The 20,847-nt window shown below is 40.1% G+C and overlaps 1 protein-coding gene across 7 annotated transcripts in view; it reads right to left on the bottom strand.

Moving 5' to 3' along the window:
• Positions 1-2,493: 2,493 nt before the first annotated feature.
• The window catches only part of LOC108898508 (tRNA-dihydrouridine(16/17) synthase [NAD(P)(+)]-like), a 28,521-nt gene continuing 10,167 nt past the window's right edge, over positions 2,494-20,847 (bottom strand). For 2 of the 7 annotated variants that reach the window (XM_051073816.1, XM_051073817.1), the window contains exons 2-14: positions 14,835-15,119; positions 14,537-14,645; positions 14,393-14,443; positions 13,609-13,721; positions 12,823-12,905; positions 12,551-12,654; positions 12,241-12,388; positions 11,931-12,027; positions 11,081-11,169; positions 10,739-10,908; positions 10,616-10,653; positions 10,179-10,254; positions 2,494-4,058 (exon numbers count right to left, since the gene is read on the bottom strand). In XM_051073816.1, coding sequence (XP_050929773.1) covers positions 3,892-4,058; positions 10,179-10,254; positions 10,616-10,653; positions 10,739-10,908; positions 11,081-11,169; positions 11,931-12,027; positions 12,241-12,388; positions 12,551-12,654; positions 12,823-12,905; positions 13,609-13,721; positions 14,393-14,443; positions 14,537-14,645; positions 14,835-15,071 — 1,482 coding nt within the window. In that variant the 5' untranslated portion in view covers positions 15,072-15,119 and the 3' untranslated portion in view covers positions 2,494-3,891. The other 5 variants (XM_018698400.2, XM_018698401.2, XM_018698397.2 and 2 more) reach the window with 5 other exon arrangements.

Genomic DNA, 20,847 nt, shown 5'->3' with positions numbered 1-20,847 from the left:
AAGAGGATTCACTGTAAGATGCAAACCCTTGAGAAAACCCTTTATAATCACAGAGACTTGGAGCTACAAAAACACAGCAATCTTTATTATACACAATAATTCATAAAACAAGTAAACAGCCTCCATCAAGTTATAAACCCCACTGAAAAACCACACTCAAGATTAGTCAACTAGTTTAAAACAAACAACAAATTAACCTCCTCTCAAAAAGGTTGTGTCCTATTGTATTTCACAAACACAATGAAATAGTATCCCCTTCACCTCATTTCATTTTGTGCATAAATCTGGGATATTGCTATTATACTGATAGTTAGATTGATGGTTCTTAATAGCCGTTCATACTGTACCAGTCCTAGTCGAGTATTCATTACCTCCACATGTTCCATTTGTCATCAGAATTTTCAAGTGGCTTGAGATAGTAATAAATTGTATAACACTTGTATTGTGCATCCTTCTGATGCCCATGTTATAAATACAGCATCTGTTATTTCTGAATCACTGGTTTATATGGAGTTCTACTGTGATATTACACTCATTTCATTAGTTCCACTTCAAACCACACTTTGATAACAACTGAAGTTTCTGAAAAAGTCATAAGATGAAGGAAGTAGGATATTCTCACAGTGATTTAATAGTATTTTAGGGTGTGTTCATGTTTAGAATGTTAATTGTACCAGGGACTAAGGCAGACACATCCATCTATTCACTGATTCCACAATTTCCTCTAGTTCATAGGTTCATAGTTGGTTTTAACATTTACTGGGACTTTTACTTAAGGTAAAGGGTCTGAGTATTTCTTCCATCCTCTAACACATTTAACCTCAATTCCATGAATTAGTTTACATCACCTAAAAGATCAGTTTCAGCATCCCCCCTATTTTCAGCTACACAGTGAAATAATCTAAAAAAAAAAAAAAAAAAAAAAAAAAACATATGTAGACGATAAACACAGTATAATAATAGAAGTGTAAATATTTTTGGCTCTGCGATGGACTGGTGATCTGTCCAGGGTGTACCCCACCTGTCAGCTGGGATAGGCTCCAGCCCCCCTGCAACACTTAAGGATAATGGATGGATGGATGGATGTAAGTGTTTTACTGCTGTTCTTCTTCTTGTTGCTTTATTTCACTTAATTCATTTATTTATCATGGAAAATACACATTACTAAGTATCAGTGTGATGTGAATCCATGTTGTGGATTATACAGTAAATAATGCAGGACATTATGACTGACTACTAAAGGTAACTGAAACTGAATTAAATTTCCCAGCAGTTTAGTAGCCTACTGCACTTCCACAGAGTTGGTGGACTAAACAGGAACTTATTGCAGCAGGTCTGCACCTGTGCTATATGAAAAGTGCCCTGAGATAACTGTGATGGGGGTCAAGCTCCTAAAATAGCAGATTCTACATTTAACAGGCTTCCCCTGCCTGATAAAGACCCATATCTTTCAAACTCTTTGGTTTCAATTTAGAATACAGGTCTTCCATCAAACTGAAATAACTGTGATGCCATGACTATGACATCAGCAGAGTTATTTTCTCAGACTCGACAGAACTCTTCTGAAGCCACAGAGGACAGTATTTGTTTTATTATTTTAAAATAGTTTGAGTAGAAGTAACTCACTTTCATGTGTAAAATAATTAGAATGTGACGAAGCTAAAAAATAAAATAAAATAAAATAAAAAAGAAAGAAAGAAAACAAACAAGTGGTGAGTAGTAACTACAACTGCAGATTGGCAGTTTTGCAGCCAAAGAGATCTGGAAGCATCCAAAAGATTCCAAATATGTTAGGATAAAATGTGCAGGAAACAAATCAATCAAATGTAATCAAATATTTCAATGTGATGAAAATCTACAGTAACAGTGTCGGCACCATATACAGTAGTTTCAGTAAAGTGATGAAACAAGTAGATTTGAATTTCACATGGATTCTATAAGAAAATGAAGATTGAAGTCTAACGGTGTTGGGCATTGATAGAATTTGTATTAACATATTCTAGACATTTCTGGACATTGGAGTATACAAACCTAATGAGGTAGAGCCCTGTCTGAGAATCACATTTCAATGAAATGACCACAAACCTACAGCAGGATTTTTATATGACTACAAGTTCTGGCTGATCTGGCTGGAGAACATATAATGAAGCTGCCATGTATTCTATCCCTGATCCATACTTAAAGGCAACATGCCTCTTACACAATGCAGAGTAGGAGGAACCAGGTGGTCGAGAGGGGCCCCTGCTCTAATGGTCAGTATTACTTATGCTGATGTCATTCATCACATTTGTGGCTAAATGTGTGAATTATCAGTTAACTTGCTGACTTCCCAGTTTAGATAAAGGAAAGACTGATGCTACATGTTCCGATTCTGACGGCTATGTCAAATGTTAAGATAAGCAGCTTGACGCCTCAAGTGCCGCTGATTCTTGACCAGATTGCTTGAATAGCTTGCCTTCCATCAGTTAACACTTCATGCTGATAAAATGCACATTGGTTTAGCAGTTTTTTTATTTGTGTAATTTAAAATATTCTTTAAAAACATTATCAAAACATCATTGCCAAAATGTCAAGCAAAGAGGAAGCTGAACATGAGAAAAACATCTCCTCACATCTTTAACCAGTGGTTCCCAGCCCAGAGAGAGGTCCCTTTCTATGTTTGTCACATTACATTAATCAGGCTAAACAGCTGGCTGGAGTCTTTGGAAATGGGGGATTGATTTGTAGGTCTTGTGTTCTCTGTTTTTCAATTCAAGTAAACAAGTTGACATAAACATCTATTATTTGGTGGATGGATCTTGAATAAGAAAGCTTTTAGTTTGTAATGATATGTATTAGAAAAAATTAATTCCACAGCAAATCTTGCAGAGAATTAAATAAGAAGTCTGCCCTCACCCTTATGTCTTCAAGGAAAATATGAAGCTTAGTTTAGCACAAAAACGGGCAACAGCTATCCTCAAATCCAAAAGTAAAAAACCATGGTTTACTTACATTTGGACAGAGTTCAGCTGTTTTCCCATGTTTACAGTCTTTGTGCTAAGCAGTAAATTAGTCACCAACACATCCACAAACTGTCTGTGTCTCAATGTAATGTAATTTCCCATTTCTCTGTGTCAAATGCACAAATACAACATGTAAACTTTTCACTTTTGATGGAGCTTGGCTAGGTGTGTAGTCACTGAGCATGTCGTAGACAACATCAGATACAGCACCACTTTGACTTTCCTCTTCCTTTTTTTCCCCTCATAAGCTGAAGTTCATATCTAGGTAGGCAGTGGTATTTCTCATCAAAAGGCACATACAGTCAGTGCACTACAGGCAAACCTAAAACCCCAAATAAATAGTTTAACTAATCAGTTGAAAATGTAACCACAATCATGACCTTAGATGAATAAAAGCAAAAAAGCAATAGTATCTCTCTCCATCAGTCTGAAAGTTACTGAAAGAATAACCTCTACAATCTTTGTCTTAAAAATATAAAATGACAAATTAGTTGAGAACTAATTCATTTTCATAAGAAGACTCCCAACTCTCCCACCAAAAAATAGTGAGCTAATTATTGTCAGTCCAGTACAGTCAGTCTCCTCCTGGAGAACAACGGTCAGTGAGGTTATGTCACAGCTGTATTCTGACTAATCACTGGTTGCTTCTATATTCACACACTAATCTGCTTACCTCAGGTTTTTTCCCTCCAACTGCATCTCTCTACTGCCTGAACAGTACACAAAATAATAATCTTGCTGTACTGATCTTTACTATGATGAACATTTGAACTAAACCTGTGGTCACAGAAATTGCCATAATTCAGTTAGTCTGACTTTTACATGTGACAGCTCAGAACCTAATTAACAGCACTATGGTTATTTCATGGACAGGCAGCCACAGGCCTGCTCATAGTGGTAGATGTGCCTGTGACTGCTCCTGCAGGCCTGTATTTAGATGTGGGAGAGGCCGAGGGGAGCTGCTGCTTTTCTCTGTCTCTGTTGCAGAGCCCTCCTTCCTGTTGTCCTCATCAGCTTTCCGTTTCTCTGCCTTGGTCTTAAACCTCAGCCCATGACCTGTCAATCACAGGCAATAAAGATCATATTCAGTATTGATTAGTGAGCTGCAAGAAATGTCTTTAAATTACTTAATCCTAACAACTGTCCATCCCAGAGAGTATTAATTAACAATGATATGAAACTGAGAAACAGCAAATGTACACATCTGACAAGCTGGAACCATCAAATGTTAGGTACATTTAATTAGGGCCCGAGCAACGAGTTGCGTGGGCCCAACGGGGCCATGCAACGAGTTGCAAGGACCCTCTTGTTTTCGGTCTGTTTATTATTATTATTATTATTATTATTAGGGCCCGAGCAACGAGTTGCGTGGGCCCAACGGGGCCATGCAACGAGTTGCAAGGACCCTCTTGTTTTCGTTCGGTTTATTATTATTATTATTATTATTATTTTTTTTCTTCTTTTTCCGCCTCTTTGATCGCCTTTTTGAGGGCCTTAACATGCGTCAAAACTCCTGAAAATTTGCAGACGCGTCAGGCACGGCGAAAAATTTAAGAATTTAGGGGTCTTGAGCATGGGTGTGGCAAAATGGCCTCGGTAGCGCCACCTACATTTTTAACGGAACAGCCCCTCAAGCCCGTTGCGCCTAAAAATCTGAAAATCTGCACACATATGTAACATCCCATGACGCACCAAAAAGTCTCTTGGAGCCATATTCTAAACCCAACAGAAAGTATTTTTATTTTGACCGGAAGGTGAAAAAATTGTGTGTTTTTGGCCATTTCCAGGGGTCGCTTGAACGCGAACTAGTCCTAGACGCATTATCCGATTGACTTCAAAATTTGATAATTTGTTCTTAAGACATAGACGAAGTTAAATTGCAAAAGTTTCGGACTTTTCATTGAAGGGCGTGGAAGTTATGGCCCCTCAAAGTTCGATCACTCGCCACAAAACAGGAAGTTGCTTTAAATTTGCTATATTTCGGCCATACTTTGTCCAAACTGCATCAAACTTTACAGGATTGTTAATGGTACCTATCTGCACACATCCATATGTCAATATTCATACAATTGTTGTAGCACCACCTATTTATAGCAGGAAATGACATATTTTATGGTGTGATGTCCAGTTTCTAGACGGGTGACCAGATTCACTTCAAATGTTGTCAGGACAGACTTAAGGATTTTTGGAAGACTGGCTCCGAAAATTGTGAGTTTGGGTCGAAGCGTGTGCCGGTTCTGGCCCGTCAAAGTTCGGAAACCCAACTTCCTGTTTGAAACCTCAGATTTTGGGGTAACTTCCTGTTGCGACTCTCTACTTTATCCTACAGATGGAGCCATTGTATTACTCTTTGATGGGTTTTTGGAAGGGGGTCTCTGTGTGTGTGTGTCTGTGTGTGTCTGAGGGGGGAGGGGAAGAGGAGTTGATTGTGTCTGTGAGAAGCTGCCACAGGGAGGTTACAGTCAATAGAGCCATGATCTGTCACAGATGATGAGCTCTGAATAATATTATCACAGAAAATAATTAGCATAAACGCTTTTCTTTAAAATTTTTACATCTGGGAAGTGTGAACTGTTACGCCAGCGTGTGCCCTGCGACCTGCGTTGACCCCGCGGTTGCCGGGGTCCCGCGGTCGCCGCTCCCCCGACGGGCGCCGGGTGCGAGGGCCCGTTCAACGCTGCTCGCAGCTTTAATTATTATTATTATTATTTTTTTTCTTCTTTTTCCGCCTCTTAGATCGGCTTTTTGAGGGCCTTAACATGCGTGAAAACTTACCAAAATTTGCAGACGCGTCAGGCACGGCGAAAAATTTAATAATTTAGGGGTCTTGAGCATGGGCGTGGTAAAATGCCCTCGGTAGCGCCACCTACATTTTTAAACGGAACAGCCCCTCAAGCCCGTTGCGCCTAAAAATCTGAAAATCTGCACACATATGTAACATCCCATGACGCACCAAAAAGTCTCTTGGAGCCATATTCTAAACCCAACAGAAAGTATTTTTATTTTGACCGGAAGGTGAAAAAATTGTGTGTTTTTGGCCATTTCCAGGGGTTGCTTGAACGCGAACTAGTCCTAGACGCATTATCCCATTGACTTCAAAACTTAATAGTATGTTCTTAAGACATAGACGATGTTAAATTGCGGCAGATTTTGAGTTTTTGTTGAAGGGCGTGGAAGTTATGGCCCCTCAAAGTTCGATTACTCGCCACGAAACAGGAAGTTGCTTTATTTTTGCTATATTTCGGCCATACTTTGTCCAAACTGCATCAAACTTTACAGGATTGTTAATGGTACCTATCTGCACACATCCATATGTCAATATTCATACAATTGTTGTAGCGCCACCTATTTATAGCAGGAAATGACATATTTTATAGTGTGATGTCCAGTTTCTAGACGGGTGACCAGATTCACTTCAAATGTTGTCAGCCCCTCCTTGACAATTTTTGGAAGACTGGCTCCGAAAATTGTGAGTTTGGGTCGAAGCGTGTGCCGGTTCTGGCCCGTCAAAGTTCGGAAACCCAACTTCCTGTTTGAAACCTCAGATTTTGGGGTAACTTCCTGTTGCGACTCTCTACTTTATCCTACAGATGGAGCCATTGTATTACTCTTTGATGGGTTTTTGGAAGGGGGTCTCTGTGTGTGTGTGTCTGTGTGTGTGTGTTTGAGGGGGGAGGGGAAGAGGAGTTGATTGAGTCTGTGAGAAGCTGCCACAGGGAGGTTACAGTCAAGAGAGCCATGAGCTGTCACAGATGATGAGTTCTGAAAAATATTATCACAGAAAATAATTAGCATAAAAGCTTTTATTTTAAATTTGTTGCAACAAATTCAGGTTTCTTACAGCATTTTCCTTATTGAAAACTAAATTCTACCTGAAATGTATCAATAAAAATCTTCTTTTGCAGTTAATGTCACCAGTTTATAGTTTAGTTTTAATAGCATTCCCTGTCACTGATGTGCCTTTAATTATCGGTTCTATCAGGGATCATTTATGTGTTTATCTTACGGGGGTGAGCCACCTCACAGGTTGGTTATATTACCTGTTGACCTCAGCTCAGTGAGCTAAGACAATGTTTAATGCAGTGTTTTTTCTGATATGAAAATGGATATTATTCAGCACATCTAACCTCAGCAGGCCCCTCTTCAGAAACTCATATCTGCAGATGTCAAAGCTGGCTCAAAAAATTAAACTGGCTTCAAATTAATTTTAAGGAATTGTAGGTTATTTTGAATTCATGTAATCTTACCATATGTCTCCCCTTGACCAAAGTCTTTACAGTTTGGTTTTGATCAGTTAGGAAATTTCACAAGGGGTCGGCTGATATTTTCATGTTACACAGTGTACGGCGACAGGAAAAGTGCACGTCTACATGCACCGGCGTCGAGGTGAACCAGCTGAATATAAGCCACTCAAGTTGACGACAAGTGCATTGAAAAGTAAAAGCTGCTGGCCTTTACCTTTTCTTTGTCAAAGCGCCTGTTTGGCCAGTAGTTAGTAAAGTAATATTTTCAGCGTTGTCCACAGTCTCATGACATGTTTAACACGAAGCACAGCACGCTGGTTAAGCTCATGGCAAACTGTTACTAACAGCTAAAATGAAAGCTTGTCTGTATGTGGTCTAACTGGTTAGTTTGTCACTAATCTCCAAATTTTGCAAATTGCTATAAACTTCACTCTCTTAAACCAGTAACAGTCTGAGCTGGACTGATAGGGGTCTGTATGGATAAAGATAAAATCCTAATGATACCCATCCCTACAGCTGGTTAGTGGCTTCGCCCTGACTTTAGGCAGATGAGATATTCACTGTTCAAATAACTTCATTATAACCCTTGTTTAAGCATAAATGATTTATATATGCACCCAATAACAGAACTTGCAAAAAAATGCTTTTGCTCAAAGCTCAAAGCTTGTAAACTCAAGTTAAAACTGAGTTTTATCTCCTTTTGGGAGGGGGTATCTGTGTGTGTGTGTGTGTTTGTGTTTGTGTTTGAGGGGGGAGGGGAAGAGGAGTTGATTGAGTCTGTGAGAACCTGCCACAGAGAGGTTACAGTCAGGAGAGCCAAGAGCTGTCACAGATGATGAGCTCTGAAAAATATTATCACAGAAAATAATTAGCATAAAAGCTTTTATTTAAAATTTTTACATCTCGGAAGTGTGAACTGTTACGCCAGCGTGTGCCCTGCGACCTGCGTTGACCCCGCGGTTGCCGGGGTCCCGCGGTCGCCGCTCCCCCGACGGGCGCCGGGTGCGAGGGCCCGTTCAACGCTGCTCGCAGCTTTAATTGTTATTAATACTATTAATAAATGTGACTCATTGAATCCATCTACAGTGGTGGATAAAGTTTTTGGACACCCTTAAAATTTTACACAATCTCTAATATTATTATGAAATATTTGGGGAAAAATCTTTTTTGTGTTTCAAAAGGTGTGGCTGCATTAGACAGTTTATTTGTTTATTGTTTACAAGAAAAACTAACAAAACTAAATTCTTGACAGTTTCAATATGTCAGTTCTCAACATTGTCAGTATCAAAGTCAACAAATAACAGAGAATGTGTTCAAAACTGAATAAAAATAAATAAACCATCACGTCATCAAATTCATATTTAGTAGCCATTAGCATGCAGTAGAGCTCTAATCCTGGCTGGCATGTTCCCCACGAGCCTTTCACACTGTTGAGGGGTAATCTTGTCCCATTCTTCTTGAATTACTGCTTTTAAATCTTCTGAATTCTTTGGTTTACGCTTTGAAACAGACCTTTTGATAATCCACCACAGATTTTCAATGGGGCTCATGTCCGGGGATTGAGCTGGCCACTCTAAGACCTGGATACAGTGCTCCTGCAGCCAAGTTCTCCTGGCCCTGGATGTGTGGTGAGGGGCATTATCTTGTTGAAACATCCAGTTTTGACCTCGATGGAACAGTGCACGTGCAGAAGGGAGCATGTAGGTTTCCAGAATGGCACAATACTGCAGAGTTCAATGTTCCATCACAGACAGTGAGATGACCAACACCAGCAGCACTAATGCATCCCCAAACCATGATACTGCCTCCACCATGACAGTAGGTACTGTACATGCTGGAGATAAAGCTTGGCCTGGCCTTCTGCGTACCCTCACATTATCAGGAGGATAAAGCTGGAAACTGGACTCATCTGACCACAGAATCTTCTTCCAGTTCCTGGCTGTCTAGTTCTTGTGTGCTTGGGCCCAACGATGCCGGGCTATCCTCTGTCTCTCATTGATCAGGGGCTTCTTGACAGCCTTGTAGGACCTTAAGCCATGATCTAGAAGTCGGCCATGTACAGTGCAGGTGGAACACTGGACATCAGTTTGGTTTGACCACTGCTGCTGAAGCTCTTGTGATGTCATTCGGTGGTTTTCCCTGCACATGCGGATCAGGATGCGGTCTTTTCTTGCTGAAGAAACCCTTGGACGCCCAGATCTTGGTTTGTCTTCCAAGCTGTTGGTTCGTCTGTATTTCTCTGCAGAGTGTATCCAACTGCTGAAGGACTGCATCTGCACTCCCTGGCTATCTGACAGCAGCTGTACCCTTCCTGAATCTCTATCTTCAGGTGTGTTTCCTGCGTTTGGTTCCTTGTTTTAGCCATTTTTGTCTCTGAAGAACTTTCAGATGTGCTGGCTTTATATAGACATGAAGCACAGCAACAAGAATGATGTCTTTTAATAAAAAGCACGACCTTCATTAGTGGATCACTGGTACCAAAATGACCCAATACTCAACATTTCTCATGTATATTTATGGAACCAATCAATTTTAAGTGTTTAATGTTTTTTTTTAGGATGTGTTTAGTATGTTGGCTGTGACTGTACTAAAAGAAATTGCACTTGAAGAACTAAGAGTGATTCTTAATGCAATATTTCACAAATGCATGGGGTGTCCAAACTTTTTCCACCACTGTATGAATAGTCATCGTATTGTAAATTCTGAGATTATGCATGTAACAATAGTTGTGAGAATACACTGATTTGCCTTTTTTCAAGACTTTCACATAAAACTTGGCTAACATTTGGTTGGAAAAAAGTTTTACTCTCAAAAGACAAATCTTATCAAATATATTAACAAAAACAGCATACACACAACACACAACATATGCACAATTTTTCTGACACTGTTATCTCTGTGTGTATGTGTGTGTGTGTGTGTGTGTACTGACTTGGACAGTCTGCCACCTCCTTGTAGGCCTTTTTCTTACAGCAGCCTCTACACAGGTTGAAGACACACTTATTTCCCTGCACAGCAAAATAAAACAATGTCAAGTGTTAGTGTGGACAATTGCACTAGAAGGCTCTTGTGAAAATACTTTATGCAGTACATAGAGAATTTCATGTAGGTTCCTTTACAAAGGGAGTATTTCATGAAAATCCCTTAGATATTTATATTTACCATTTTACAAACATTCTATTTTTATAACAAACTTCATCATTACAACAAATCTTTCACACTTGATATTTCCTTGGGCTAGTGGAGATCTGTGATACATACAGTGACTGACTGATATATGTACATCAGCACTCAACTCTATTTGGGCTCCTCTGTCACCATGAATCAACTGAAACACATACACACACAGTGTTTAAACTGACTGCTTACCTTTGGGTTCCCACACTGTTCACATTTGATGTATTTGGCTATGGAGAGAAGAGAGACTGTCAGACTTTGTATTTCAAATTAGGAACTCAGCAATTTGAGCAGAAAGTGATGGGTTAGACTCACGTTTCTGCTCAGGGCAGAAGTTCTTGTTGGGGTTGCGGGATCTCTTCTTCTGCTTGTTTTTGGAAAGTGTGTCAGGAGATCCATCAGAGTCCTCCAGGGCTCTCTTCTGACACACAGTTTTCTTCACCTCTGAACCCTGGCTGTTACCGTTGGCAACTGGCTCCTTTGGCCTGTAAGGTGTAGTCAGTCGTCAGTTAGTCAAAAAGCTTTTCTTTTCTTCTGTCAGGATAGAACCTCTTTTGATTGGAGGTGTGCTGTTGTATGACTTTATGAAACTATCTCAATGAAAAGATATATATATATATATATATATAGACCAATAAAAACAGTGTGGTGACTCACACTGGTCTGACGTATGGCTGACAGATCCAGTGGGGGAAGGGCAGGCTGTCCTCTCTCTCTTCCACATCCTTTCCTTTGGCTATTTCCTCCTTTGCAAACACACATGAAGTTATTGGTATGGAAAACCATCCTCAGCAATCAACCTTCGTCCAGTATTCCAGTCTGCTTGGATAAGTCTCACTAAACAGCTCTGTCACGTTGACAAGTTGGATCGAAAAGATTTTAGTCAACATTGGCTATCGTTAGAAGTCTCAGGCATGTTTAACAAGTATGGGACCCAATTTATATGCCATGTGGTGGGCAGCCTGAAGCCATCATCCAAGACCCTATACAGGCAGCTTGGGAAAAGTAAGTAGCACCCATTAAGCAAGATCTCTTCAGGAGACTCTTAATGGACTGCTATGAAGTGCATGACGAGGCTCAAGTGGCTAACATGGGTAGCCAAGCTGACACTAGTGCCACCAAGCTCCTCTACTGGATTATAATTATCTACCTTACTTTCAAGTGACCAGTGCTCCATATACCAACCTAAAGGATTGCACATAGTCTAAAACAGGTAGGCAGATAGAGCAAGCTACAGGCTAACCAGATAAAAGCATACAATTTTATCTATCATGACACAAGTGTCAAAATATAGTACAACAACAACAATAAAATCTAGGCCTAACTGACAACTGAATATATTTAACAAACAAAGGATTGTGATTTCATGATTGTGATATCTACTCAGCTAACAGTGTTGTCAACGTGGCCAGAGAAGGGAGAGGGTGGATTAGGAGCACAAAGACCACTCCACTCACTTATTTGTCTGGACCACTAGCCTTAGTGACCATGGTCAGTGGAGAGTTACCTGGCAGCGCAGCCTCAGCTTTTTGCTGACATCAGCCAAACCTTCGAGGTTCTTTGCCTTGGCTAACTCCTCCCTCAGGTCCTGGTGGATCTGTAGCCTAAACAAACAAACAAACACACACACACCTGCAACTCAGTATATAGAAGCCTTGCAGCCATGGGTCAGGTATAAAGTGCATTCAGATAGTGCTCTGGCCCTTTCATTCTTTTCACACTGATTTGTGATATCAATCCTAATATTTTTTCCAGGACATTCACCCCCCCCCAAAAAAAAATCTCTCTCACATGCAGAGTGTAGTGGACAGACATACGTGTGGTGCCAGAGCTTGAAGAGGTGGGCTCGTACATAGGACAGAGTGCAGGGAGGATACTGCTTCACCACCTCTAGATACTCCTCAGCCATCTCCCACACTGGGGGGCTACGGCCCTCAAATATTGCTGGGTTATGGAGGTTCCCCTCTAAAAATAATATAAAAAAAGAACATAGGCAGTAGTTTCAAAACAATGCATAACCTTTACAGTAATGTAAATTATAAATCATCTATTGACACCAATGAATTAGGAGAGAATGTGTGTAATGAAAAAACTCACAAAATGAGACACTACACAAGCATCCCTAACCTGCACTCATAACTCCCTGAACCCCTGTCTCCTGAATGCAGCGCTCCACGTCACTCAGGTGCTGAATGTTGCCATTAGCAAACACTGGAATATTAACTGCCTTCCTGTGGCAAAACCACAGAAAACAATTCATGAAAATGATTTGTATCAGGAAAATCAGGGGAAAAGTCCAGAGCTATAAGTCATTTGATTTTATTTTAATATTGGACAGTGGTGCGTTAATTTGTTGAACAGACCATTGGAAAACTGCACACATGTTCAGATTAACTCACCGTACTGCCTTGATGTGCTCCCAGCTAGCAATACCAGTCATGGCTCCTTTCTGGTCTTTGGTTCTGCCATGCACTGTAAGCAGCTGGGAAAGAAACAGGAGGGAAAAAAAACAAATTTAGGGACTTTTAAGACATTTATAATTCTTCCTAAATGTGACAACAAAGAATTGGGGGTGGGCAATCTGACAATTTTGTACCTAGTAATACTAAGCTATGTTCACAAACCAAGACAACGATTACCTACAAGATGGCAGTGCTGATAGGCGTACAACCCAATTCCTCTGTATCTCAAGGTCTCAAAAATAAACAGTTATCACTAACAACAATTAACAACAACTACTAACATTTTTACATCTTAAGTCCTGAGTAAAATTTGTGTTATTTATTGACTACTGATTAGAACTTTGTTTAATGTTTAAAATAAATTTTAACTTAGGTTTTAATGACCGCTTGACAACTGTGTCTTTAATGTATCACTGTGTTTTAAATGGTGCAAACAAATAAATCTAGATGTTATCGACATTTCAAAATTGGAAAGACAAAATTTGTGTTAAAATTGCCCACCCTTACAAAAAATACCAGAGTGAAAATAACTGATAAAAGTAACAGCAACAACAGTGACATCAGTTACTTAAACTAAAAATAGCACTACAAAGAAAAAAAAAGAAAATGAAAGAAAAAAATGGAGGGAGGATGTGTTATGGGAGAACAGGGTTGAGGGTGCAGAATGAGCTGCACTGACTTGAGTGGATGGGTGGTGGATTAAATTTATCACTGTGATCATACCTGACATCCAGCTTTTTCCAGCATCTGGGCATAGCAGACTGTCTTTTCAATCTCCTTGAACACACGGATCTTACATGTGATGGGCACCGAGAGCTTTTCATTGGCTAACCTGACTGTAAAATAAGAATGACATTTTAGTTTGAGATGAGAAAACTGTGGTGATTTATAAGTAGTGTTAATTTTGACACCTGATTTTCATTTAGTTCTAGTCTTTGTCTTGACAAAAATTAGTTGTAGTAAAATTTCAGTCTTTTTTGTTAGTTTTAAACTAGTCTTAGGCAACAAAATGAAAGACATTTTGGTCTCCTTTTCTTCACTGATACGTTAGTCTGCATGTCTTTGGAATTTGTCTTATTTTGTCACCATTTCTTGTGCAATTCTCAGTATAGTGTAGATGAATTTAGTCAATATATCAGATTCTTCCACGAGTAGGTAACGTCAAACAACATTACTGACAGAGACATAACTCTGGAGGGTGTTTCTAAGTAATGGTAGCGCAACAGGTCAAGAGATCATTTTGGTTGCGGAGGAAAACAGTTTGGCTAATCAGCAGCTACAGTCTAGACTTTGCAATAAAACATCTACTTTTCATTCTTTCACATTTTCAGTTAGTTTTTATTCATTGATGAAAAATTTCATACTTGTTATCATAGTTCTAACTTTCAAAGGTTAGTTTTCATTTAGTTTTAACCTCATTTTCAAATTGTAAGGTTTTAGATGAATAAACTACTGAGGTTTCTGTTGTGCTGATATGTTTACTGAACCCAGAGATGACTAGACTTACTCATTTTTTCTAACAGCTCCCATTCATCTTGTAAGAAGACTCCATAGTGCCCTTAGAAATAAGCATCAGAACAGGTTAGTTGTCCACTAGTTAAGACCACTGGATAAGAATTAGAGGGTTATTTTCTGTAGAAACCATGTGTACCTCTTTTAGCTATCATCTGCGGACAGCCCAGGTTGAGATCGATGGCATCGCAGTAGTCCTGGGCCAGCAGAGCTGCCTCAAGGAACACCTCTGGATCATTGGCACAAAACTGACACCCAGGGAATGGAACACTGTGATTTACATCTAACATTACATGAGGAACAATATTAATGCAAGTGTGTGTAACTTCACATAAGCCTTGTTACAACTCTGAAAAACATGCTGTGGGATTTCCACCAGCACTTAAATCTGCCATCATTAACAATCTGTAAAAGACTTTGCTGGTGTAGATCCTCACCTGTGTGATGAGAGGTCTGTCCTCTTCACAAACCTCATTGTAGAGGTTTTCTCTTCTGTAGTTGGCGTCACGGACAAATACCTGAGCGTGCAGCATGGGGGTGTAACAGAGCTGAGCACCATGTCGTCGGCTCAGCAGACGCCAGGCCAGCTCACTCTGGTCCACCATGGGTGCCACCACAAAGCGTGCCGCTTTCAGGGTGTTATTCCAGAAGTCAAAGCCTTGGAGCTTAGCCATCACAGTTGATTTCACCACTCAAGAGACCACAAGACCTCATTAAAGACCCTGCAAAAAAACATGGTTTCCTACTTGGCATCACAACAAACACTGGACAGAATTAAAAAAGTACACAATGAAATAGAATATGAAAGATACTTGTCTTGCTTTGTTGTAGCACACAGTAGTTCCACCATAGTCTATGGAGAATCTCTGGGACTAAATTTCAGAAACTTCATCTCAAGTGTGGTGCTTCAGTTCCCTCTCCAACCCTTACACATTCCCCAGCAAATGATTTTCGGGGGAACATTCTGCGAACGCTGTAGGACGCGAGACCGTTCCCTTAAGATTACTTGTTAGCTAGGGTTTTCTATCGAGTCTAGCCATTTCTTTATTTTGATGGGGCATGGATAGCCTACATGGCATATGTGATACAATCCTACGACATACTATTATTAGTATTTAAGTTTGTTAGTTTCAAAGCAGCAGTAGCATATGGCTACCAGTTTAATGAGGAGTAACATTTTCAACTGAGCAAATTTTACTTGTTTGTGTACAGACATGTCATGGACGTCGACGACTAAAAGCAGACTTCTAAAATATAACGTCGTTAAATAGTAATTAGCTGTGTACACTACATGTTGTAGAGCAGCCATATTTCACTGGTCTTTAACAGCAACAGCTCAAAATCTGTGCTGGTCTCTAACGTTTCCATGAAGATTTTTTTACTGTCTGGCTCAATAGTTATTAGCATTTAACTAGGTAGCTGTATCTGTGCTGTACTGTCAGCTAGCTAGCAAAGACCTGTAGCACGTGAGGTACCGCTGCTGTTCACAACTGTAACGAGTTCGACAGAAAATGTATCACAGCTATGTTTCTCTGGTAGCATTATGCATTGCTCTGGTCATGAGCTAATTCTAACTATTAATATATACTTAGATTTTTTTTGTTTCACCTGTAATAGAGTGAGATTTGGAGAGTGTGGCCGAATCCAAATGTGCTGCCTTCACCACACTCACTGACTTAAAGGACTCGTTCCCCGGAAGCCCGTAAGTGCTGAAGGCTGACCAAATCTACAATTTACCAGGTCCACAAGGGGCCTCAGGATGCAGACTTCTGCAGACTTCTGCAGACTTCACTCGTCAATTTACCCATAATCCTTGGTGATATCTTCTTCTTCACCACCACCACCACCACCCTTCCTTTCTTCTTCTTCTTCTTCTTCTTCAATTCAATGGCGGGTCACGAACCAATGTGTGCCAGCGTGTGCATACCGCCACCTAGTGTACCTGCGTAACATGAGTGCGTAACATCATGGCCTTCAGTATTTCAGGTTATCAAAAACCAACCAACCAAACAAACAAACAAACAAACAAACAAACAAACAAACAAACAAACAAAACAAAACAAAACAAAACAAAACAACATCCCTTCGTTTTTTAGCCATTCCTAAAATCCCTTGCTTTTTCCATTGCATTTTCAGGAACATAACAAAAACACATTTAAATAAAGAGTTGGATTTATTCCGGTATGTCCACGTCTTAGCCTTGGAAAAAATCAAGTATTCGCCTTAATTGGTTTCCATATAATTATATTTTGCCTTCCTTAGTGACTGAAGAAGGTGATTTCTCTTATTGTATTTCCTATAATAAACTAATGCATGTTGACTATTTCTCAATGACTACAATGTGTGCATTTTCCAGTTAGGTGTCTGCCTATTTTATATCATATATGGTTGAGTCCTGAATGACCTTTTCCTTCCTCCCTTTGTTTGCTACGCCATCCTCCCACCACAGACATGTTTTTGTATAAACAATTGCATAAATGTCTTCTGGTTTCATTGTCCTCTTAATACTCTTTGCCACACTTCTTGTTCATAGTCCTTACACTAAGCTTTGCTTAATGGGACTTATAGGTCTACATGCTTAATTCAGAATGTTTTTTGGACAGAATACTCACCTGCTCATTTTCCTCCACACAAACATCAGCAGGAACCCAAAGGAAATGTGTCAATACACCATTATCTTCAATGCTGCACATCATAAGGAATATTTAACTGAACCTCTGTCCCCTATCCACTGCAGGGCCACTAATACTGCCAGTAGCTCTCTGGTATATCCTAACAAATGCTCTGCTATCTGTTTTGTAATATATGACTCACTCACGATATATTGTATACTGCTCCTATACAGCTTGTATTAGGGTCCTTGGACACTAACTATGAAAAATGCTTAGCAAAATAGTTTTGTGCTATGTACCATCCTGGAAGTTGCTCTGACATGTCCTTCAACTCCTGCTGTATGTTGAGGGCAAAATTTGGCAAAGGCTTGTACTATAATTGGTGTAATCCTAGGCATTATGTCTTTGCAAAACTTGTGACATTTTTCTCATTATTTCACTAACAGTCTGTTAAAACACTTTTGGCAGGAGGTATCACATTATCCCTGGATGGTAACCTGGTATGCCAGCATTAGCTTCAAGGCATTTTTTCCATTCACACCTGCACTGCTGATATTGGAGATGTTTTGAATGATCCACTACAGATTCTCAGGGCCATGTAAGCTACACATCCATAGTCAGAGACAGATGTCACTGTATGCCTGGTATGTATTTTGTAGAGATGGTGTGCTTGCTCTCTATTCCTGTCCTGACAAACACTTTCCATATTAGAGCTAAAATGACCTCCTCATTGCTCTGTCCTTTCTTTCCTGACATATGATTTGAAACACTGGCTTAGTTTTAGCTCTACATTGTTAGCTACAAGACCTTACATAGACAGGTGTGTGGTTTTCCAAATCAAGTCCAATCAGCTGAATTTACCCCAGGTGGATTCCACCTGAAACACCTCAAACACGATGAAGAGAAATGGGAGAAAGCTGAGCTATATTCGAAGCATTATAGCAAAGGGTCTGCACACTTGTGCTATTCCAGTTCTCCTTTTCAAAATAAATCTGCAAAAAAAGTATTAAATTCTGATGAGGGACAGATGCATAGGTAGGTGAGGAAGTTCCAAACATGGGAAATGTAGGTGAGCAGAGACCAGAGGCCTGTACCACGAAGTGAGGTTACTGTCTTATCAGGGTAACTTCAGGAGTAACTTCCTGATTAACCTGTACTACGAAAGGTGGATAGGTTTTACCCGGGGTCTGCTGCCATGGTCATTTACACTGCATCTCTAAACTGCTCCAAGCAATTTATGTTCGTGGTTAACTCAGTGTTACAGGTGTTACTTTTACTTTAGTACCGCCCCACAGGTGGAGCAACCAATCAATACTGGCACAACGACTGACGGGGGTTGTCTAAAGATATGTAGTGGATGGTAGAGGTATGTGGACCAACAAATGGTATTTTTATGCTCCGCATTTTCCATTTTCAATTTCAGTTATTTTAATTTGTATTTTTTCTCACAGTCAAGCAGCAGAATTTAGCATCATTGGTGTTGCATATTATCGATTTGAATAATCCTTTAAATGGGGGTGGGGGGGCATTATTGTCCTGAAAGACAATATAATACAACAGGCTGTTGTAACTGTAGACTACAGACCAGAACATGCAGCATTAATGATGGAAATATGAATGTGTAGCTCTTTATAGAAGGTTCTATTTGATCCAGGTTCAGTTTCCACTGAGGCTGAAATACTGTTAACATGAAGTTCATACTGAACACAACAGCATTACATTCATACATATACAGCCTGAGTGTTCCAGGCAGAACATCATTAACAGGAACAGCTCATTCTCAGACATGTGACCCACGTGTTGACTGTAATCCAAGTATCCGAAAAATCATCACATATTTTACGAGTCCTTACATCTCATATTACAGATGAAGAACCCAGAGAACATGTGACCAGTCTCCCTGTCTTTGTTGACAGACGCTGTCAGAGGAGGTTAAACTCCCTTCGTAGTACAGGCCTCTGGCCTCTGGAAACAAGGAAGATGTTTGTTGACATCTGGTGGATGGGTGGAGTATGACAGCAGGGCAAAACGAATGAATCGTCCTTAGGCTACTATGTGCTATTTCACCAGCTACCTGGTAACACTGTCTGCTGTTTGGTGCTGCAGGTCCTGTGAGTGTCACATCTGATGGCAGAAGCACAGGCATGGAGGACCCAGGCACAGACACACAGGCAGGCTGGTGTGATGAAGGAACTTTAATAGATTTAATAGAAGTGATGAGGACCAGGCTTACAGACAGACAGATGGACTGGAAGGCAGATAGCTATAGACCACAATATGAATTTTTTGACGACAAATATAAATTGCAAGCACACATAAGCTTGATATTGACAGTTAACTTCTTTTCCAAATCTGACACGTGTTTCCCCTGCTGTAATACAAACTCCAGAGTCCAGGTATCACAGTTCAGACGTGCTTTTATGATAGCAGAACACACATAGACAATAGAACACAGCGATGAAGACCATAACAAAGATGTGGATAATATTTGGGCCCCTGCTCATAATCTAAGGAGAAATCACAAATTTACCACAAGACCAGCAAAAAACCTTCAAACAACTGCAACAAGGGTTTTTTTTTTATCAAGATTTTTTCAAGATTGTTTTATCTAGTTCCCCATGAAGTACGGAACTCAGCCCCAAGCCCAATTGTTTCACTTAAGATTTTCATCTTTAAGAAGAGGTTACAAATATATACTTTCCTTAAAAAAATAAATACATAAATAAAAGGCTCAGTAAATAGTGCATTTGTTGAGAACTATTTTCAGCTCAAGATGAATACACATTTCTGCGAGCTCATTCAGTTACTTTCACTTATTCATTCATTCCCTGCCTCCTTTGGCCATGTCCACAACCTCTCTTGTGATTTCACACGCTGCTCCTCTCACCCAGCCTTTCCCAGTCACCTGATTCCCCCCATGCTCACCTGACCACCTGTTAGCTAAAAGCTAGTTTCCATCTGTAGTTATGGTCTTTCCATGTGATTTGTTGACGCAAAAAATAAAAATGACAATGTTAATAAAATATAAATTGCCGATGTTTATTTGCTGGTGGCCACTTTTGACTTGTGATATAAAGTGTATACACAAGGCAGTGCTGTAACTGAGTTCATCTATTGCCTAGTATTAAACACCACACTTTTAAAACATCTAGTGATAAAAATATTGCACAACAACTCTTACAAATTTCCTATGGCAGTGATATTGATTGCCCTCCTGCAACAACACTCGCACACACTGGATGACGGGAAAAGCACAGCTAACCAATCCTGTTGTCATGTATAGCTTTCAAGTACAATGCTGTCCAGCATCCTCAATTCCTGCTCACAGGCATGTTTCAGGACTCACAGCCATGTCACCATTCTGTTCTGGTTCTTTCAAGAACCTTTCCACTTCCTGCAAGTCCACTGTTATGCTCTCTGGCCTGACCTCCTCTACTTTCTCTTTGTCTCTCTCATCCTCCTCTTTCAATTCCCTTTTTTCCTCCTTCATAGCGTCCTTCTCTTGTTCCTCCCTTGCTCCTTTCTCCTCTTCATTGTTAAGCTCTGCAGATTTACTGAACACGTCTGTCTTGGCATCATCTGTCACTGTGACATTCTTGAGCTTGTCTTCTGGTGCTGAAGTATTCTTTCTGATAAAAAAGAAGTTACAAGTAGCCAGAACCACAGCTGAGAGGACCACCTCGCTTCCTGCCAGCAAGAAGACAAACATGTAGTTCTTGGTGGCATCAAGAAGCCGGCCTGAGACAGAGGAAAGAGACACAAAGAAACAGGTGAGAGGATAAAATGAGAGAACCACACAGACAGATACAATCAAGAAAAACTGGTTATTTTCAGATGC

This window comes from Lates calcarifer, linkage group LG11 (genome assembly GCF_001640805.2).
Source record: "Lates calcarifer isolate ASB-BC8 linkage group LG11, TLL_Latcal_v3, whole genome shotgun sequence".
In the NCBI taxonomy this organism is placed as follows: domain Eukaryota; kingdom Metazoa; phylum Chordata; class Actinopteri; family Centropomidae; genus Lates; species Lates calcarifer.
The sequence above is the reverse complement of the archived record's forward strand: the minus strand, read 5'-3'. Positions and strand labels throughout refer to the sequence as shown.